The sequence below is a fragment of the Meleagris gallopavo genome, chromosome 28 (assembly GCF_905368555.1).
Source record: "Meleagris gallopavo chromosome 28, MGAL_WU_HG_1.1, whole genome shotgun sequence".
Lineage (NCBI taxonomy): Eukaryota > Metazoa > Chordata > Aves > Galliformes > Phasianidae > Meleagris > Meleagris gallopavo.
In genome coordinates, this window is record NC_139431.1 from 4193375 (window position 1) to 4215520 (window position 22146).

Here is a 22146-nt window from a genome sequence, read left to right on the forward strand (position 1 = left end):
GCCGCTCAATGCCATTAAGCCACAAAGGATTTGAAAGATCAAACCCATTCCTGAGGAAGAGCTCAATAAAGATGTTGAAACATCTGATTTCACCACAGGGCTGGGGAACAGAAGCCCAAAGGCCCCGGTGGAACTTAGGAATGAGAAAAAGCACACCCAAGTAACAGGTGTCAGCAACTCAGGGTTGCTGGTCTGACTGTTTATTTCTGATGGCAACTGGTGATCACGAAGGGAGATTTGGGGTGAAATCTAAAAAACTATTTTGCAAGCAGAGAGTTACCAGAGCCCTGAGTGCACCGTGTCCCCACGTGGATGTGCACACAGCTGAGTGAGAAGTGCTGTCCCCTTATCTTCCCATCTCTAACATACACTCACCGTCACCCCCAGCTCACCAAATCTGGGTTGTGGGGGATGTGGCAGAGATGCAAAGCCCACGGTGAGGCACATCACTGAGCTACAGCTCACCTTCAGCTGCCCCATCTGCTCAGCCCCTCCCTGGGAAAGGTTTGGCAGCTGCTGCCCACAAGGAGCTGGGATGTGAGACAGCATCGCTCTGGGACTGAGAGCTCCATACTCTGTTGGAGAGCAAAGCGGAGCACAGTGGGTTTGCTGCCACTGTGTGGAAGTTGCAATGCTTTTCGCTAAAGGGTCCTCAAGCAGCTGTGGGGACAGAGAGAGCCTCACCCCCTGGGAGGTAGGTATGTGTGTCCCCATCCTGAAAATAAGGAAACTGAAGCAAAGAGAGGCTCAGTTGTTGGGACACACAGCAAGTTGGGGAGAAGCAGTACTGGGCTGGAGCCCTTTTTCCAGTGCTGGCAGCTACTGAACCACCCCCATCCTCCTCCTCTGCTTAATTTCTCAGCTTTGCAAATGCAAGAGAAGGAAGTGGGGACAGACCCAGGGTCACTCTGTGTGGGCAGTGGTGGGGTGAGGGGCATCACACAGCATTCCCAGAGCTGCCCAGCTCCACTCAGACTGTGCTGAATACCCTGCATCCCATGCAAACAATTTCCAGCCCATATCCTGGAATCAAAAGCAGCTTCTACCAAGATACACAGAAATGGGGACGTTCTCCCAGAGAAAAATGTGCACTTGGGAAAGAGCCAGGAAGGCCAAGGTGCCCGCTGACACATGGCCATTTCTAACCAAAATCCTTGCTCTCACGGATGAAAGGCAACAGATGTTTCAAGATCCCTATAGCTCTCATCGTGCAATGTTTTGTAGACTGAAAACAGGCTTTGGGTCAGAAGCAGACTGATTTCAATCACATCCCTCCCTTTGGCAAAAATGTGAAACCGCAGGAAACGCACTGAGCACAGCACAGCTCTGCCTGCTGCACCCCCTAACAGCACGGCTCAACCACTGCTCCTTCCCAGCACGGGGCCAGCAGCACGTGCCTTTCAGTGCTTAACCTCTTTGCAATCTGCAAAGTGAGAACCACACCCATAGCTCACAGTGGTCTGATGAGCAAGAACAGGAGGACTACGGGGGTAAGCCCTAAAAGGGACGGAAATGCATGCAGCCACACAGCTCCTGCAGGACACTCACGTCCCCAAGAAGGCACCGAGCTCACAGTGGGAACAGTGGCACCCAGCCCAAGGCTGTGCCCCCAGCAGAGCAGCTGTTCTGCTCCACGCTTCGAGGAGAGAGGCTGTGAGCAGGGACCCTGTGTGGAAATCTAGTGAAGGTGTTATTTGCAGACAGCATCACAGTGGTTAGTGTCGATTCAAGTGACAGTAAGGAGAGGGGTGACTTCACTGGAACAGTGTGCAGCCGTGGCTCAGTCGGGAAGTAGAGGAGCAAGAAGGAGGGAGCGCGTGCACCGCAGAGACAAGAGGTCTCCATCAGTCCAAGGATAAGAAGGTGAAATAGAAAAAAAAGGCCTGGGGGAGTGCCATGTCACCCCAGGGAGTCACAGTGCCAGAGCGAGGGGAAAGACGTGAAAATGGTGGGCAGCTTCCTGGCTCCGCGTCTCGGATGCCCCCAGCCTGCACCCCTCTGCACCTCCCACCTGATGGGGATCTAACAGCGTGTTACCCTTGTTTCCGAGTAAGGAGAATTCACAGTGTTCAGTAGTGATCAGGTACAAAAGCCGTTTAAGTCTACAGTCTCTTAAGTGCTGCTGCCTTTGACGTAGTGCCTACGCAGGGCTCAGTGCGAGCAGCTGGAGGAAGAGGGAGTTTAGAACAGCAGACAGATCAGATCGCAAAGGCACGGTTAGACTATAGGTGGACACGGGATTTGTTTGCTTTAGAAGATAGTGGTCTCATACTTAGTGCTGAGGGTCCGCTTGGAGTCCTGTTTGGGGTCCACGACCCACGAGACACTGGCATGAGACTGGGAATCTTGGTCCACTTCAGGGGGCTCCAGCTGGAAACGAAGGAGAGAAGAGTGCATTAGCTTACATGTGCCTGTGGGAGCCCGAATCTGGGGCAGAGCAAATGGGAACTCAGAGCACAGAGAGGCTGCTGATGCCCATCCCCAAACCATCTATGTGTGCAGGGCTGCAGCTCTCACTGCGGAGGCGTTTGAGTCCTTCACAGCTCCAACATTTCTAAGCATGTCGCCCTCAGCCCAGCACCCTGGGATGACTTCCTGAGCTAGGCCTGCAAGCCCCCATTACCATTAGCGACAGCTTCACCTCATTTCACAAACAAGCATGAAAAATTCAGCACTACAGAGACGGCACTACAAAAATAAGAGGAGAGGAGACGGCTTCTGGCAGGTGAGTTCTCTCTGATCAAGCAATGCTTTTTCATCCTGTCCTTCTCAATCAGGATCCCAGGGGAAGGTTAACGACACCAGGAAGAGCAGCACAGTTATCTGGGAGCTGCTGCTTTGCATTAGCAGCAGCTGGGAGCAGTGCATCCCTGGGGTTAATTTGAGCCCTGGGATGAGGTGGGGGAAGGCAGCAGCGAGGACACGGGGCCATGGTGGGAGGTGTGAGGAGTGGTGGCAGCCGGGGCAGCAGCCCAGGTCAGTTGGTGATGGAAGATGGCAGGAAGAAGGGTAAAGACCTTAGCTCCAGGACTAACAGACTGCAGCGGCAGGTAGGAGGGGCGGTGAGTTGTACAGGTGTGACAGTAACAACAGCGGGTGTCGGGAGGGAGCGGCACCTGAGCGGGGGGAGCAAGCAGAACACAGACAAAAGGAGACATTAAAGGAAAGCAATGGCTTATGCAGCAGTCCCTGCTCCTCAGCAGCTCCAAGTTAGGCTCTGTTTAGCTAAGCGGGCACTACCATACTGCAAACTGCAGGTTATCCACTATCTTTGCACGTGGAAACGGAGCTGGATCCAGCAGGGCACCCAACCCCCCAACCCAGGCTACATCCCCTCTGCTTGTCCTACCCCACAGGGGAAGCCCAGGCATGCAGCAAGCCTGCCAGCAAGCAGAGCCATGGGCACTGCAGCACCAGCAGTGCCTGATACTACAGGCCATGGGAACTTCTGCACCATGAAGGAGGAACTTTAAGCAAGTTGTGCCCAAGAGGAAGCCCAGCTGCAGCCCCCAGCTCCGTGTACGTACTGCGGATTTCCTCATGCCAGCTCGTGGTTTAGGCACCGGTTTGGAAGATTTTGTTTCGATCGTTTCTCCCGCTGCAGCACCCAGAGGTTTCGCTCTCTGGGCTTGGAGGGCCAGCTGGTAGGCGACCTCGAACGCCTGCCCCAGGGTGAGGATGATCTCGTACGTCAGGTTCTTCAGAGAGAATGCAGGGAACACAGAGCTGTTAGTGCACGGGAGCTGCCTCGCATCGCACAGAGCCCACGCGCTCAGCAGCCGGGACCACCTACGGGCTGCTCCAACCCGTCTGGCATTGTAAAGAGAAAGAGCCCAAATGTTTTGCAAAGCTGGTTCTGTCCAGGAATAAAAGCGAGCAATGCTGTCACACTCTCAGTGAATTAAAAGGCAGTTAGATCAGCCAATTACACTGCTCATAATTGAAAGCGTATCAGGGTTTTGTTCACGGAATATTCCCCAGGAGGGAAAATCTCCTGCTCTGGTTTATTCAGCACTGGAAATGGCAGTAATGAAGCCAGACAAATATTCTTTTTGACAACAAAGTTGCAAAGTAAATGCATTTTGAGCCAGGACTCCTAAAGGAATCTTTTAGGACAGAAATAGCAAAGAGAGACCCCTCACTGCAGCCCCAACACCCTCAACTGCAGCCCCATCCCACTCACCACATCCACGGTGCTGAAGACATGGCAGTAGTGGTGGCTGGTCTGCAGGTCCTTGGTGATGTAGGCGAACGTGCAGAGATCCTCAGGGTCCTGGGCAGCACAGGAGATGTTACGGATCTCATGCTCAGCAATGACATTCTGTAGGAGACAACCGCAAGTACTCATCACCCTTCTGGGGACAACAATACGCTCAGCAAATAACAGTGGTTCAAAATGTGTACTGGGGACAAGGAGCACAACAGAGACTGGCACGAGGGGTTTCTCCCAGCCAGGCCAGTCTCAGCTCTGTCCCATGGTAGGAACAAATGGCAACACAAGCAGCCCACCATTCAGACAGCCATTGTCACCCTGGTGCTCTCCCCATGGCTCCCAGCAGCTACACAGCACCTAGCCATGGCTTCTGGAGCTGCCAGATATGACCTGCAGCCCCTCAAGCAGGTGGCACTGCAGGCCATGTCCCTCCAGACACCGGTTTTGAGGCACTTCGGGCTCACCTTGTTAGAGGCATCGATGAACTTCACTCCCTTGTACGTGATTGACAGTATTATGGTCGGGATTTTCTTCATATGCTCTGTGGATTTCTTTAGAAACAAGAACATTCAGCTGTGAATCAGTGTTCCTTTCCTCACCACCCCCAGGCCTGCTAGTGGCCAGGAAAGACCCTCAGCCCTGTAACATCAGGCTTTTGGGGGTTCGGACCAGGAGGAAGAAAACCTGCTTCTAATGGAAGCAGACAGAAAGGGACAGGGACCTTGAAGTTAAACCTTTTATCCCAGAGAAAGCATCTGTTTTCTCACTGCACAGACATTCAAACTATAGGGCAAAGTGCTGGTGGGGGATCAGCTCAGTAGTGATAGTGGCTCCCTGTGCTGCCCTGTCTGCAGGGTGTGGGGAACTGCAGCTACACCAGCATCCCCTGTCCTGCCCCATGTCACCCACCACAGCTGTGACTGTCCCATGGGCTCCATACCCTCATCTTGGCACAGGCATCCTGCGTTGATTCTGTACCTCGGAGGTCCTTGATCAGCATGGAGCCCAGGTACTGTTTGGAAAAGGGGATGTGTTAGCACTGACAACCTGAAGGCTTCAGGCTGGAAACTTTCCAACCCCAAAGCAGCAACAACAACCCAACAGCTGTGGCAGCAGAGATACAAGTCACCCACGGAGCAGGGAGGACTGTGACACCTCCATGTGCAACACTCAGAGCCTCCTCCCCCTCCCCAGCTGCAGAAGCCAAAAGCCACTTACGTTGGCCTCGTATCCACAGGACTCAAAGATGAGCTTCTCTGGCTGGTGCTGCCAGTTTTGGACCGGTGCGTAGGGGGCAGCCAGGCTGGGAGGGCGCAGGGTCAACTTTGACTCCCGACGGTCCTCCTGGAAGGGGAAGGAACACAGGTGTGAAGCCACAGTGGGTCCTCACCAGGGTGCAGCAAAGATCTTAGCAGGGCTCTGTGGATTGATGCAACTGAGATTTGCAGTGGGCAGACCTCAAAGGGACTGGGAGGGGTGAAAGTGACCCCGCCGTGGATGTGCAAGTCACCATCTTTAAGGTGAGCCAGGCACAAGCGACCCGCTGGCATCAGCTCCTAGTTTTTGAAGCCTCAACTCCTCAATCAGGGGGTGATGCACTGAGCCACGCAGAGGGGCCCGCAGGATGCACAGCAGCACCCACTGACCTGTGCTTTGTAGCGCTCAACTTTGGAGTACGTCGCCAGCTCGCTGCCACGCTCGTGTTGCCTCTTCCCGGAGTCCCCGGAGGGCAGCAGGAGATCAGCAGATCTGCCCATGCAGGAGTCGTTCTGGCTCAGAGGTGACGACGTCTGGGACATCAAGTCCTGGCACTGGAACAGGCAGACACCAACAACCACCCTGGTTAGCTGGTGCCACCAAGAACCATCCTGGTTAGCCGGTGCCACGGCCCTGTGTGCACTGCGCTCCTCCGGCTCTGCCAGCCCTGCTCAGAGGCTGCTGCCACCCTCCAGCACCAGACACGGGATGCAGAGCTGATGAGGCAGTTGCTCAAGGTGTGAGGGAGGGAAGAAGTGGCCACACACAAACCCGTGCCTCTGCTTCTGGCTGGGATTAATTCTCCCTAGGAACACCAGGAGCTGGCATTGCACGCTGCTCCTCCCAACACCCAACAAAGGTGCAATAAGCTGAACTATCATGGTCAGCTCCCGCCCTGCAGCCTTCAGGCTCACTGCCTTCACTCACCTCATTTATTTCCCACTCAACGCCCCTGCTTTGCTCCAGGACCGTTTTGGGCAGGTGTCTGCCCTGCCCTGCCCTGTCTGAGGAGGGCAGCAGGCACGCAGGGAGTTCTGAGCACAACGGGCTCCGGTGCGTCGAGCTGCCCCTTCTGGAGCTGAGCACCCGGCTGCCCAGTGTCAGCTCAGCCCAGATGCCTGACAGCCGGGCTCCTCCCGCAGGCAACGCTCACTGCCTGGACGTGCCAAGCAGGCAACACACGGAGCTCACAGCTGCAGCACGCATTAGCCCTATTCAGCGGACTTGCTTAATTTGCCATTGACGTCCTTCCGCTCCCCAGCCAGAGCCGGGCGCTGGAACGCACCAGCTGCAGCACCAGGAAGCTTTGCAAATGGCCCATTCTCTTTTCCAGCTCCCCCCCTCCCAGCCAGTATATCAATCAGCAGAGGCTGCACAAAGAGCTCTTCTCCTCGCCATCGTTCTGCCTTCAGTCCCATCATCTCAAGAGGATGTTTGGGAGGAGCTGCCTCCCTCCCACCTGCGCTCTTGTGGTCGGAGCAGTGGGGTGAAGCTGCAGGCTTGTACCCTCCTGGCCCCCAAGCTCTGCGTGCAGCAGCACAAATCCTCACTTTTTTCCCCCAGATGGCAGCTTTGTAGGAAGAATGGCAATTCTGAGCACTTCCCTCTCAGCCAACCCCAGCACCAAGTGTCTGGCATCCTATGGCTCCCCGCGCCCCAAAATTCACCCTCTGCTTTGGCCGGAGTACATCAGTCCTGGGAAAGGGGAATATTTGCTGCTGTGTGGTTCAGCCAGAGCTCAGCAATGCTGTAATTTGTTGCATCTCTGCCCAAGTGCTCTGCAGTTGCAGCTGCGTGGAGATGAGGGGACTTTTCCTGCAACTGTGAGGTTTTTCTGATGTGGGCACTCATGATGTAAAGCAGCAGAGATGAGGAGGAAGCACACATGAAGTCAGTGCTGGCCGAGCCAGAGCCAGGCAAGCTGCAGATTGCCCGAGTTCTGCTTCACTGTGTTCAGAGTGGGAGCCCTGAGCTCTGCATCACCGCCAGCAGCAGCCAAGGTGGGAACTGCAGAACCATTCCTCCTCCACACACCAGATGTGCGACTGCCTCAACACTTCCAGCACTCTCTTCCCAGGCCACCAAGTATCTGAGAGCCAGCACTGACCCAAACTACCAGGTCAGTGTTCTAATAAGAAACAAGCTTTTTTCCTCTCTCTTTTTTTTTTTTTAAAAAAAAAAAAAGCAGTACCATTTTCAAAGGTCACTCTCAGCACTCATTACTCCCAACACCTACTTCCAAAGGACTTTTAACTTAAATATTGACATGGTAGGGTTTTTATCTTCCTTATTGATTTTGCTAGGCAGAATTTCCTGGGCACAAAAGAAGCAGAGTAATTCTGATTGTGCCCCACGCCCTGCTGGACACCCACCCTAAAGCCATCAGTACCTGCACTCTGCAGGGCTCTGCGTCCCCCAGGGGTGTCAGCTACTCAGCTACTAACTAGAAGGAGATGAGCGTACCCGAAAGACCTGGACTTCTTTTTGAATGAAAGGGGAGGACGTGGAGTCAACAGAGGCAGAACACAGCTACCACTGAATGCTCTGAACAGACACTGTGGGCAGCAGGGACACTGCATGGACTCACTCTCAGCTGTGAGAAGCGTGGTGGCTTTGCTGGGGGTTCCTCATAGGGCCGGTCAGCCAGCGAGGCGATGATCCTCTTCCGATGGCCCAACAGGTTCACCTTCAGCACCTGTGGGAGAGACAACGCTGAGAAAAAGAACTTGTGCCAGCGCAGGGGAGCTGCACAGTGGTTTGTGGAAGGCAGGACCTGCGGATCCTGGGGCATCATGGGGTCATTAAGGCTGGAAAAGACCTCTAAGTTCACCAAGTCCAACCCCAACACATCCCTACTATCCAGTGCCACATCTCCACGTTTCCTGAATCCCTCCAGGGATGGTGACCCACCATTCCCTGCAGTCTGTGTTGGTGCAGCACGGCTCTTTCAGGGAAGAAATGTTTCCTCATACCTAGCCTGCTCCTCCCCAGGTAGTGGCCCCATGTGAGGCCATCACCTCCTGTCCCATTGCTGTTAGCTGTGAGCAGAGGCCAACCCCCACCTCACCACAACCTCCCTTCAGGACATGAAGTCATCCTTGAGCTCCTCTTCTCCAGACTCAGCCATCCCAGCTCCCTCAGCTGCTCCCCATAAGACCCCACTGTGCTCCAGACCCCTCAGCTCTGTTGCCCATCTCTGGACATGAGGGGCCAAGAGGGACAGCTTCTCTGCCCTCTGCACAAAGCAAAGCATCCCCCTTCCAGCAGTCTGTTTGCATTTAGCATTGCTCCTTGCAGGGAATGCAGGCAGGACCCCGGCACTGTGGGGACAGGCAAACAACACTCACATTGACTATTTCAAGCTCCCAGAGGTTCTTCACAGTGTCAATAGAGCTGTAGCCGCTCGAGAGGAAGGACTGGATGTAATCCTGCAGCCCCAAGGAGTCGAGCCAGGCAGGGACGGACGGCTGGCTGTTCCCATCACAGCCCAGGGGCTTCAGCTACAAAAGCAGAAAGCAGAGAGGGGTTAAAGCCGCAGGGGGCAGGGATCCCAAAGCATACAGCGTCTGCAATTAACACCGTGCTCAGCCTTTTGCCTCCTCTGTCTCACAGCCATGCTGGGCAGTGCCCTGGCCCTGCTCACCTTTGGCAGGGAGCGAGCTGCCTGCAGGAGCTTCCGGCGGTGCTGCGGGTCTCCGATCCCAATGTCCCGAAGATCCTGGTCCTCCATGACATTACAGCCCTGAGGGGACAGGAAGGTGCATATGAGAGCGGAGCCCACACACAGGGCAGCAGCTGCCCCTCAGATCCCCTGCAGCCCCAGGGCTGCCTGGGAGGAGGAGGACAGGGACGGAGCTCAGCCCCACAGACCAACACGGGGCACAATGGAGCCATGCTACCAATGCGTGGCATGGCAGAGCGTGGCTGTATCCCAGCACAGCCCACTGCAGGCATCCTCATCCAGCCAGGGGGGTCTCAGGCCACCATTAAGGCAGTCTCTCCACCACCAATGCTTTGAATGCTGCCAACAAAGACACTCCTCAGCTGCCAGAGTAACACCCAGCCCTGCTCCATACACTGAGCCTATAAGGGGCATTGGGCTCTGCTCATCCTCCTTCCTGGGCCGCTGAGAAAACGCAATTTCTTTCCAGGAGAATACGTGAAAGTCACATTTCTCCTCCTCTCCCCACTTCTGGCGGCAGCCCACCCCAGAAGCACCACACACTGCTGCAGCCCACCTCACCCCCCTCCCACCGCCATACCTGGGCTGGGCTCAGCTCCCCACAGCTCTCAGCACTGCACCCAACGAGCTCAGCACCACACTGGGAGCCACCCGGATCCTCCCAGCACTGCCTCCCTCTGCTCCCAGGAGAGGATCAGGAGAAGGGCTGAGCTGGCAGCGCTCTGCTGCTCCACATTTTGGTTTTATAAGAGGAACCTCATTAAAGTCAGCTGCCGGGCACTATGCTGCTGCAAGGGCACGAGGAGCGGCCAGGGCTCCAGGAAGGGACTGAGCAGGACATGTACCTATCCTCTTCAAAGGGCAGCAAGTGTTTGGAATTCCTCCCCACGCTGCACTGTCTGTAGCTGCTCAGCACGTCCACCTCGCTCAGTCCCACCTGCTTTAAGTGCAGCATCAGAGCTCTGCCCCCAAAGAACCGCTGCTCCGCTGAGATAAGTGCCAGGAGAACCATAGAATTAACGCTGAGCTAAGAGCTGCCCGAAGCAATGGTGCTGCCCTCAGAGGCCAGACTGCAGAGAAACAATTATTTAGCAAATGACAGCAGCAAATTAAACCAGCGGGTGGCCGGGGAGCAGCAGAGTGCTGCATACACACGGTAGCCACCGGCCCCATGGAAGTCAGTGGGCACCACGCTGCCTCCATTCGCCCCTGCTGTGCCAGCGTGTCCCATGCCCTCTCCAGGCTGCCCCTTTCCAGTGCCCGGGGTGAGATACAGGCCCTTCTCCCACCTTTGACATCTCAAATCTGAGGAAAACTGCTAGCCATGCAGCGGGGCTCCAAGCTAGTTAAACACTCAGAATCACGGCTTCCTCTAGTGCTCCTTATTTTTATGTGTCACATTAAATTCCCTCAGTGCCAGTCTGCATTCTCAGGGTACTTAACAAGGATAGACAAAGCATAGCAGCTCTGAATACATCATTACAGCCCATTGTGCACGAGCTCTGCTCGGAGGAGCGTCCTTTAAACCCATCCGGATTTCATCTCCAATGAAAAAAAATAATAATCTGCCACTAAAATAGATAATTAAATGCAAACGCGCTGGGGATCTTTTAACCTTTGCCAGCAGAGCAGCTGAGCTTTGTTCTCAGGCTGTGTGCGTTTAACACGCCCTGCAGACAAAGCTGAGGTCCTCTGTGTGATGCTCCCTGCCTCCCAGCCAGGGTTTGGGTCAGTGCCATGCTCCCAAGGCTCACCTGCAGCACCAGGAGCCCCCTGAGCTGTTGGGTTTCAGCCACCAATCTCAGAGGGACAGCTGGGTTAGGAGGACTTTAGAAACGAGATCGTAAAACAAGGTGGTTTTTCTTGTGGGTTGGTTTTTACCAGCAGCCAAAGGTCCCCATGCCCAGGTTGGACATCACCTCCCCAGCACCATCGTCCTGGTCCCCAGAACCCAGGTCTGGGTCCTTCAAGGACAAACGCCTGCAGCAGAAGAGGAGGAGAGCTGTGAGGACCTCTCTGCTGCTAGCCCGATCCTCCCCGGCTCAGAAATGCCAATTGGAATCAAGAAAACTTTCTGAAGACAGAGTTGAGACTGTATTCGTTGTGACAAGTGCTGTACCTTGTGCAGGCTGCAGGCTGAGCCCAGCGCGGGGCGCACAGGGCCAGGGCTCTCCCTGCACTCCTCCCCATCCCACACCTCTCTGTTACACCCAGCTCCAACCTAGAAGAGATGGGATGGGATACGGCTCTGTGCCAACCTCAGTCTGGGTGCCAGGTTATCACAGAATGGTTGGGTTGGGAGGGACCTCAAAGATTATAGAACCATACAATGGGTGGGTTGGGAGGGACCTTAAAGATCATGGAGCCATGGGATGGTTGGGTTGGGAGGGACTTTAAAGATTGTAGATCCATGGGATGGTTGGGTTGAAAAGGCTCTTACAGCCCCCAGATCCCCACCCCAGCTATGGGCTGGGTGCCCTCCCAGATCAGGCTGCCCATCCAGCCTGGCCCCATCCAACAGTGCCCACCTGCTCGCCTGGTCCACCTGCAGAAAGCAGCTTTTGGAGCAGGGTTCTGCTCCAGGATATGGCGCTTCGCATCCTGCACTGTAATTAAGCAGCCTGCAAGACTCCAGGTTTCTCATTAAAGGAGAAAAGCACAGTCAGAGGGGTCACGCTGCATGACGCAGTGTGGGCTAGGTGACCCTAAAGAGGAGCATGCCAAAATCAGAGCCTGTGAAATCTGCCAGCATCTCTGCTCCAGCAGGGCACTCTGCGGGCGCTTAACTACCCAATTTTCAGATGCTTCTTCTTACTCAGAGCCTGGCTTCAGTCCATTCTCTCTTTCCAGCTAAGGAAGGGCCCAAGGCAAAGAAAGTTCTGTATAGGACACGCAGTCCTCCCCAGCCAGCAGCACAGCACAATGAATCCCAACCGACTCATAGCAGCACTGCCTTGTTACCAACCCACGTATTCCAGACAGAACTGTGGGGAAGATTGGGACCAGAACGTGTTTGCTATTAAAAGCAACAGATGCAAAACCCAAACACAGCTTTTCCAGACTAGCAAACATCCATAGCAGTGTCTTCAGCTGGACGAGCCAAAGCATCCATTTTTCTTAGATTAATGCACACAAAGCTTTTTCTTTTTTTCCCCTTCTCAGTAAATTCAAGGCAGCTTGTATCTTGTCAGGGATTTTGCTGCCACTGCTTTTGTTCTACATGAGCCTGGATGTGGGAGACAGAGCTGGAGACACAGCCTGAACAGGGATAACACACAGCCCGTCCCAAGACTCAACCCTACACCCTGAGCTCTCCTGGCTGGGTTAAATAAAAGGGCAGTGAGGGTGAGGGAAGGCAGCAAAACTGAGCTACAGTGAGGGCATTCTGGGAGCTGGCAGAGGCACTGCAGCTGGAAATGAGCTGCCCAAGAGCCCAGTGCTGGCTGAAACCAAGTGCCCTCCTTCCCTGCGCTGTTTGGGAGGTGCAGGTTTGGGCTCAGCCCCTTCAGAGCTCCAGGAGCTGTGCAGAGCTGCACTCGGAGCAAACACGTCCTGTTGGACAGGGCAAGAGCAGCTCATGCTGTGCTAACAGCCAAACCCATCGGCTTGTCCTGCGTTCCATCTGTACAAGCACACGGTTGGCACCGTGGGGCTTTTCACCCACAGCATCACAGCCAAGGCACCCAGAACTGCCCAGCAGCTCCAGCCCTGGGGTCAGCCAGCCCCGCTCCACAGCCCTACATCTCCCCCGACCCCACATCCAGCCCCCTCCCACCCCCACCTCAGAGCCAAGGGGGAAACAGCAGCGCTTGGCCAGAGGAACGTGTGTCTGCCAGCAGCCCTGCGGGTCGCCCTGCCCTCACTGGGGGCTGCTGCTTGAGGGAGCTCGGTGGAAACGAGGGGATGAGAAGCACTCAGTTTGCTGAGGGCAGACCGGTGAGCTCCCAGTGCTTCCCAAAGCAACAACTGCAGAAAGGGCTCCTATAAAAATCCTAGATTAGTGCACTGCATTTTTGTTTCATTTCTCCCCCCATGCACACACTACTGGCAGTGCAACAACCGAGGGAATCGGTCACGGTTGTCAAATCCGTGCAATTTTATTGAGAAGGGAAAAAAAATTAACCGCTCCTTTAATGGCTTTTTAAACGTTTACTGGGCCAGGAGCTACTCATGAATCACATGTAAGCATTCTCTAAACTGCCAGCCCTGCTTCACCCACTTTGCTCCCCAAAACCCCTCCAGAACCAGCAGGGAGTTCAGCCACAGAGTGAATACGTTCACACCTTCCAGAGATAAACTGAAAACCATCACAAAGACAAAGCAGGGCCCTCAGAGCTGCCCAGGGAGCATCTGAGACACACTGCAGAGCTGTCAGAGAATCCACTGCATTGAATGAACCCATTCCCACTTGGACATGTGGCAGAAATCCCTGCACGAGGGTCCTGTTCTGCTCTTAGGGGTGTTCATTCAGTCTGGGAAGCAGCAATGCAATGTATTTCCAGCACGCTGGTGGCAGTGATAAGCAAGAAACAATGCCACGTAATGGGGCTGCGAGCTCCCCAAGCTGTACAAATACCCCATTCTCCCAACACTGCCATAATTTGATCACTTCTCTCCGATTATGAAAAGAAATAAACACACACACAAAAAAGCAGAGGTGCCCAGGGCAGTGCATGAGAACAGATTTCCGCTTCTGATGCTGTCTGACTGAATCAGCATGAGCTGCTTTCCGCACCCTCTGTGGGAATCCAGGCTTGAACAATAACACAAAGCCACGAGAAGTGGCTGACATTCCTCTACCTGCTCCTCTGAATGAGAATGCCTTCGGACTGAGGAAAAAGTTCAGCAGCAGAGCCATCACAGGGCTGAGCGCTCAGCCTCCCAGGGGAGGGAAGGGCTTCTACAGGCATCTGGGCTTGATCTGCAGGATCCAACGGATCGCTGGCACCGCAGGGAACAGCACTTCCCTCCCTGTTTCTGCAGCCCCCAGGCAGGCAGTGCCCTCAGCACAGCGGTCCCAGCAGGGCACTGGGAAGCTCCACGCACCCCACGGCACAGCACTGCAGCTCCTGCTGCTCACAGCACATGGGAGCCCTCTTAGCTCACACTGCACTGACATTTTCCCTACTCTCTCACTCCCTCCCCCCCCCCAGTTCATTACCAGTCAAGGACAATTAAATCGATTTATAGTGTGTTTTCCTGGATGACACTGCTTGCTCGCTGCTGCAGCTTTGTGATCTGACCTTCTGTTTGCTCCTCCAGCAGGGGATGAGGCTGCGGTTCCCTGGAAGCCCTGGGCTGTGCTCCTCCACGCAGAGGGACAGGGCTCTCCCTGCATGGTTTTAGGGCACCCTTGGTTCATTTCCACCGCATGCAATTCTGCTGAGGACTCAGTGCTACTCACAAGGCTGCATTTTGGTAAGGACAGCAGGGCCATCGCTGGCAACTCGCAGCCAGCAGCTTTCACTCAGTTATGTTTGCACCAATAAATCCTTCCCCTCTAAGGAGGGCTTCAGCAAGCTGCAAAGCAGAGAAGATGAAGCACCACCTCCATTTTCTGGCCTTAAATCCCCAGCTGGCCAGGCAGGCCGCTCCCCAAACTAAAGCAGAAGTTTGGTGTCACAACCAGACCGCCCTGAGCAGCAGTGCAGGCAGTGAAGGTCACTCAGCAGCGATGGAGAGGAGGAGAGGAAGGAGCTGCTGCACAGAAACATCACAACAAAGCCACTGCAGGGGAATAGAAGAGCTCCAATCTGTAGACCATACTGTTCAGAAAGAACTTGGGTCTTCTATTAGAAAACGGAGCTCCTTCAATGCAGCCTGTTTCTTCCCTCTGTCAAGAAGCAAAACCACATTTTGTCTGCAACAAACGTCGCTTCTGTTCCTTCCCAGAAGCTCCAGCACCACATCAAACCAACGTCCCTGCAGTCCTGCTGCCTTGTGCCAGCAGTATCTACTCCAACTGCAGTCAATGCCCATCATGTTTACTCTGAGCCATTCCACGTTTGGCTGAATCCAGTCGGTGTCGCTGAGATGCTCTTGTGTGTCCATAGCAAACACTGCAGCACTCAGTTTTGTTTTACAGCCTTAACAGGAGTTTTACATCACAGAAGACTGATTGGGAAGCTGCCTTAAGAGTGGAACACAGCACAGCATCGGGAGGGCAGTGCTGCAAACCCAGCCCACCTGCAGCACCCAGGTGGCCAGGCAGGATGCACTCCTTGCATTGATGCATTAACACCAGTGGGTCCTTCCTCCTTACCCTGGTGCTGTTGGTTTGCTCCTCCCTGCTACTCACTTGCACTCACAGCCTCTGCAAGTTCCGAAAGTGGGAATATTCCTAACAAGAGCAGGCTGATGCTGCTCAGAATCAGTGGGTATTGCAAATAATGCTTGTGCTCACCCCAAATTCCCACCCACAGAGAGACAGCAGAGAGCTGCGTTGTGAGGAGTCAGTCCTGCTGCAGCCATTGCTGTCACCAAAGCAGCCCCAAACTGCAGCAGAACTCGAGGTTTGCTGCCAGGGGAAGCACTGACCTCATACAGCAGCTCATGGATAAGGTCCCAAAAACAGAAGGCAAACTCCCGCATCCTCCAGTGTTTGTCTCTTACAGCTTCGTGCTCCAAGGCCCTAACAGGGACTGATCCTTTCACAGAAACCAAGCCCAGGAAAACAACACCACTTAGTCTGAAATAATCATTCCTGACCAAAAGTGGCAGTTCATAAAGAAATTGTTATATTAAAAAGGAAAGGGATGGACAAACCGACACAGTGGGTGCTGGCAGCTGCATCCTTCAGCGCTCACAGCACCGGGCAGCTTTAATAATTCATCAGAGAGCATCAAAACCAGCATTAAAAACAAGCAGACGATTTGTTCCCTGCTTGTATGCAAAGGTTTTACTCCTGCAACATCAGACGCCGAAGGGGAGGAACATGACTGAGGGGATTTGGAAGAATTAAACTTCCATGCATTGGCTTCGAGTCCCGAGGACTGAGATAAAGGGATGCGAGAGGCAGATCTGACATGGGTGCCAAAGTAAAAAGGATAAACAGCAAAGAGGAACTCAGCCAGGGCTTGCAGGAAATCCTCAGTCAATGGTTTGACCCTTTAAAACGGAAAGGAATGAGCAAAGGAGAGCATCCCACCCCTGGAAGGAGCAGGAGCCCACCTCCTCGTGCTGAAATTGAGCGTATAAATGCAGTCCATGACTGAGCACTGCTACTCACAGCAAATGGGCACAGCCTCTAAGAACTGCTTCTGAACCCCCAGCTCCACTTCTCCAGGGCTAAAGGAAAGTTTCTTCCCTTTGTTACTCAACCCCTGCACTGAGAACTATCAGCAGGCTGGTGGGCAGAGCTGGTCGAGGGGAAAGGTGCTAATTGCTGCAGTGAGAGCAGCTAATTGCTGGCACAGTGAAAGCCAAAGTTCTGTCAGCTACTCGGGGAAGTATGGAGTGTTTCATTTCAACTCCCTGCGCCATCTCAGGGCATCTCAAGCCTTCCCTCCTTCCTCTGGCCGCCCCGTTCGCCTTCACCAGTCAATGGCTGCTGGTTTCCAACAGGGGGGAGCTCCCCACATCCCCTCATCCTCACCCCTCGGTGCTCTCACTGCCCCAGTGCCCCCAGCACAGCTCCAGACCACGTGCCCCCCCCAGACACCTCCTGTCTGTGCACCCACAGCACCAGAGATGCCCCCGCTCCCTTCCCAACACAGCCCCCAACGGCCCACGTCCAGCTTTAGCAATTCCTTTTGCAAACCCCAAAGGCGTTTCTTTCGGCCACACAGAAGGTGCTGCTCCCCACTCCTCACTGTCCCACACCAGGTTCTGAGCTCAGCACCACGGCCCTGTTTCTGCCCCACGATGTGAAACACGAGGCTGCTCTCATCCTTCGGTTTCAGAGCCAGCAGTGCCAAGGCAATCAGGTGCAGCTCACCAAGCCCTGCTGGCCCGCTCAGAGCGAGGATACCTCCAACAAGAGGTCTCCCACCCACGACATAGGCAGTTTGCTGCTTTCTTCACACACAAACAAACCTCAGTTCCAACTTCTCCAGCAAATCACATCGCAGGGATTTGAGGCGGTAGAATCAAATTTATATCCGAAACAACCGAACCAACGGTGCTGAGGGAGGAACCAACACAGCCCTCACATCCTCCTTCGGTCCAACCTTCTGCGCAGCCCCAGACCCACCCTGCTGGGCTGCAGAACCTGAAGCAGGGCTGACCCAGCATCCCGACATCGGCCCGTGGGTCCCAGCCCACCACTTACCAGGAAACGGACATCATCAAAGCCGTTCAAAAGCAGCTTACTCTCGTACTGCTGCAGGCCGATGGACTCCAGCCACTCCCCCACGCTCTGCTCCAGCATCCGAGAACCTGACGAGAGAGGAATCGGCAGACGCTTGAAAAGGGAAAAACTGTTAAGGCGGTAGCAGCGGCACTCTGAGGAAGACAGATGGCATTGCCACATCATAGTCATTACCATAAGGAAACTCAAAAAATTATGCTCAGAGTACAATCAGTGGGCTGGCAGACAATTCCTCGTGTGTGCACAGAGCATGGACGAGGAGCCTCCAGCACATCCAAAGGCTCGGGGTCTAATCGTATCCCAGTGAGCACTCAGAGGAAGGAACCCCGCGCCCGAGCAAAGCGTCCTGGGAGCAGGACATCATCACATGCAGCGCTTGCAGGGCTCGGGCAGCTCCTTGCCAGGCAAACACACAAAGCCCAACCCCACGGGGATGCTGGTGCTCTCCTTGGTTCATCAGAAGGGGCGGGAGGAGGGCGGCCAACTTCCAGCCCCGGCACTCCCCGCTGGGCACAACTGCGAGTGCTGCTCAGGATCGCACAGCACCGTGTGGCTCCTCTGCTCCACGCGGCTTTGGGTGCGCTGCGCTGCCCAGCGGGGCTGCAGGGAGGGCCAGGAGCATCGAGGGCACAAAGCAGCTAGAGAGAAAATGCATCTTCATGCAGCCGAGACACAGAACGCACACGGCGGAGGTTCAGGAAAGCAGCAGAAGCAGAGCAGAGCAGCTGTCCGCAGGAAGACATGCAAGACAAAGAAAGCACACAAACTGCAGCAGAAGATAAGAAGGGCTTTTACTTTTTTTCCCCAAGCAGTCCTGAAAGAGGCAAACCATGGTAAGGGCTTTTTCTCTCCATTAGTGCATTAGGAGGAGCAGAGGAGCGAGTGACCCCGAGCACAATCTGAGGGTCCCAACACAGTCGTGTCACCGCCTATCCGGACGCATGGCACCTGGGCTCGCTGCTCGTGCCAGCCTGGCAGAGCCCAGCTACACCTCCACGAGGGCTGACAGCCAGAAGGGCAGAGGAACCGGTGCACCCAGTGCTGCCAGCTGCCTGGTGCATGCTGCCGTTTGCCCTTCCTTCATGCTCTGCAGCTGAGCGTGGCTGCTGCATGTGAGCCCCTGACTCAGAGGGGCAGCAGCTCTGGAGAATGAGGCATTTCAGTTCCTTGCTTCCGAGCCACGGCCAAACAAAAAGAGACAAGAGCGAGCACACCCTCTGCTCCTCCTGCAGCAGCTCAAGTCCGAGATGTGCCTCAGCAGCTCCTGGCAGCCTTTGGTAAATGAGGATCTTCCCAACAGCCCGCAGCAGCTATACAGACAAGCTCTCCTTCCTTCACCCCGGGAAGAGAACCTGGGGACTTGTTACTCTCCTCTGGAGAAGCTTAAGAGATGACAAGAAAAGTTCAGAGATCTCCTTTTCATCAGGGCATTTGCTATGCAAGACAGCAGGATTTTCTTCAGTCTGCTTAGCACGTCTGTGATTCAAGGGTATATGCAAATAGAAAGATGACCAAGGAAAGAAAAAAAAAAACAACCAACACCGAGTTGCTTCCTTTGAAGCTTTAGGTCACCTGCAGCTGTGCGGAAGCCTCCCAGCCGTCCTTCCACCCCCGCCCACTGCAATGGCCGCACGGTGTGCAGCTCACAGCGCTGCCTGGGGCTCGGGATCCTGCTGCTCCGGGAGAGCCGGGGTCGGGAGAGCCGGCCAGCCCTCCTAGCACACACTGCAGCACGAGAGATGCGGAGATCATAAAGGGCTGCTGCCTTCCTCCCCTAACGCAGCCTGTGCAGAAGGGCAGCATTTGAACCTGGAATTGCCGTGCCCAGCCCTGGGCTCTCCATCCTTCCCTCCTGTGGGTCCTCCCGGCGCACCGGCGGCGATCGCGCGTCCTTGCAGAGCTGCAGCAGTGCTTTGTCTGAAGGCAGCCGGCTCCACGCTCGCAGTCCTGTCTGCTGCTCTCGCATCGCCTGTCCCTCCCTTCTCTCCATCCTCTTTTACCCCTCCCAGCTTTTCCATCCAGCAAGCAGCCTTCGCAGCAGAAGCCGCAGGAGAGGGGAGGGAGACGGCAGCTTTATCACCCTCCAGTGGAAATGACTGACTTCTCAGTGTTTGCTCGGTGACGGACTGCATGGCTCGTGTTTTCAAAGAAATGATGTTACAGGTCTGCTCTGACAGTTCCAAGTGATTTGTGGCTGCGTGAGGATTAATTTATTGAGGGGGAGGTGAGGAAACGGCTCGCTGCACACCACGCGTTTCTGGAGGCAGTCGGGGTATTGGCACGGGGGAACAAAACCACAGCAGCTCCTTTCCCTGAGCTCCTGAATTTGCTTTAAAAAAATATTATTTACTTCACTTCACCTTTCGTACACTCATAAACGTATTTCTGCCTTTAAAGGAGAAAACCTGCAGGAACGCCAAGCGCAGGCTTTCTGGTTTAGAAACCACTCCAAATGAAGGCAAAATGAATGGGGCTGTTTGGAAAGGGGAATGGAGGGGTTAACAAAGAAAAAGAGAACAGATGCCTTGGACGTCCCTGACTAAAGCCAGAAAAGTCCATGAGATGTGCATGTTCCGAGGATGACACGGGAGCAGATCACTGCCAGCCTCCGTGCCCCCCAGCAAGAGCCTGATCACAACTTCTGATTAAAATAAATGCTCATTCTCAGCCAACTCAGCTCCTTCCTTCTCCTCCCGCTCCAAATTTCAGGAATCCTGCCTTTAAAAGGTCATGGGGAATGCTGTGGAAGGGGAACAGTGGGCAGAACGTAGTCAGAAATAATTAAAAGTTGTAGAAAAAAGCAAGGCAAGCAATTCGGCTCCTCTCACAACGTTTCTCAGGTGACAAAGCACCCCTCAAAGAAAACAGCACAGGGACAGGGGCACGGTGGGCTCAAAGAGGTCCCTTTAAACCTGACTGTTTCCTCGAGGAAGGAATAAGCAGGGCATGCCTGATGGACAGCATCACCCCATGTGCCCACAAAGCACAACCTGGCGTGGTCTGAGGGCACCCAGCCAAGCTTCACCGGGAATAAAAGGCTGCAAAACCAAGCCAGCCTTGATAGAAGTGCTGTCCACACACACAGACAACATGTAGAAGAAGCAAGGCAGGCATTTGTTGCAACAGCTGGGGCTGATGAGAGGTGGAAGTCCTTAAACCTACAGATGGGGCTACGAGCTCAGGCAGTGCATGAGGCAAGAAGGATGAAGCCATTAGTGCTGTCAGATGCAAGAAATACAACTTTACTGGAACTAAAATCCATTAGCCAAATGCAGACTGCTAATATTTCTTCCTCTTTTGCCCAGCCAAACACCAGGCACATTTCTCACGTCTCAAGCCAAGTTCAGAGGTAACTCACCAAGCCCCAAAGGTAACTGCTGTCCATGCAGCACAGCTCCTGCCTGCATCAGGCCGATTCACAGAGCACAACCCACTCAGCTCCTCAATTCTGAGGACAGGAATGCTGCCTGATGAAGCCCAGCCAGCAGCACACAGGTTTCCTTGCCGAAGCCAGCAGCCCCTGTCCCACTGCCCCATGGCTGCAAGGAAGGAAGGGGTGAGCAGGAGCAGGTTGCTGGAGCTCAATAGAATGTGTGACTGCAAAACAGAGGTGCACAGAGACAGACTGAATGCAAACTTCTCTTCCCAGGTCAAAAAAGCCTTTAGGGTGGGGGTTAAGAACCCCTTAAGAGATGCTGTTCCTCGATCCTTTATCATCCCAGAAGCACTTACCAACACACATCTGATGAACCTCTTTCTCCCCTATCTACACCTCCCCACCATCAGGATTCTGCTGGAGAAATACCCTGAAGGGCTTCCTCACGTGCTCCAGCAGGAAATCAGAGGCTGAACCTGTCGGCCCAGATGATTGGGTTTACACAGCAAGGTTTGGGGATGGAGTGGTGGTTCTGTTATGCCGTTTTACAGAAGAGGAACCAGAGGTGCAGAAGTTTGCCTGGATTTGCAAGGGGCACAGCAGGACCAGGCCTTGTCCCAGCACCACTCCAAGGTCCCCTGCTTCTCCTAAATCCAAAGCAACTGTACGTGATAACCACTTGTATGCACAGACCCAAGCACACTGAGCTGCACAGCTACCAAACAAGGCACTGAGTCTCTACAGGCAAATCAGTGATCCCAGGCACAAAATGAGTCAGAAGCCCCAGTGTTCTCAAAACCCACCCAATTTTGGAGATGAGAGCACACTTGGGAAGCTTTCTGCACGTTAGCAAGGCGATCTGATCCATCAGAACAGCCCTTGCAAACTTCTGAGCAGCAAAAGCGAAACAACACCAGAAAAAGGAAGGGCTGGGCTGTGGGCAGTGCAGGATGGGCTCCAACCTCACAGCGAGGGGCTGGCAGAGCATCTCTGCATTCACTGTAATGGAAAGGAAAGCACGGCTGCAGATCTGCATGCAAGGCAGCCCTGAGCACGAGGCAGCTCAGCCCGTGGGGATATGCAGCACAAGGAGCAGGCAGCTCACGGCTCTGCCTGCTGCTGAGCCGGGTGTCCATTTTGCTGTGAACTCTGCACAGCAGCAGCTCTTGCTGAGGTGCAAAGCTCCTCCTCTCCCCTCCATGTCAGACCTCTTCACTAATGATATCGATCAATCACACGCGCCGCGACAGCTACAGCCCACGGTGGGGAGGGGAGAGGAGGGGGCTTGGCTGCACGCTGGGTGCTGAGCA

The 22146-nt window shown here is 54.5% G+C and overlaps 1 protein-coding gene across 9 annotated transcripts in view; it reads right to left on the reverse strand.

The window, feature by feature from the left end:
* The window catches only part of ANKS1A (ankyrin repeat and sterile alpha motif domain containing 1A), an 85616-nt gene that overhangs the window by 3719 nt on the left and 59751 nt on the right, over positions 1-22146 (reverse strand). For 3 of the 9 annotated variants that reach the window (XM_085210724.1, XM_085210723.1, XM_085210721.1), the window contains 12 exons: positions 17422-17528; positions 9114-9212; positions 8818-8970; positions 8058-8165; positions 5860-6024; positions 5432-5557; positions 5154-5225; positions 4678-4764; positions 4184-4321; positions 3528-3698; positions 3018-3116; positions 2236-2370 (listed from right to left, as the gene is read on the reverse strand). In XM_085210724.1, the coding sequence (XP_085066850.1) occupies positions 2251-2370; positions 3018-3116; positions 3528-3698; positions 4184-4321; positions 4678-4764; positions 5154-5225; positions 5432-5557; positions 5860-6024; positions 8058-8165; positions 8818-8970; positions 9114-9212; positions 17422-17528 (1445 nt within the window). In that variant the 3' untranslated portion in view covers positions 2236-2250. Of the gene's footprint in view, positions 1-2037; positions 2165-2235; positions 2371-3017; positions 3117-3527; positions 3699-4183; positions 4322-4677; positions 4765-5153; positions 5226-5431; positions 5558-5859; positions 6025-8057; positions 8166-8817; positions 8971-9113; positions 9213-17421; positions 17529-22146 lie in introns of those variants that run through there. The other 6 variants (XM_010724348.4, XM_010724347.4, XR_014879969.1 and 3 more) reach the window with 5 other exon arrangements.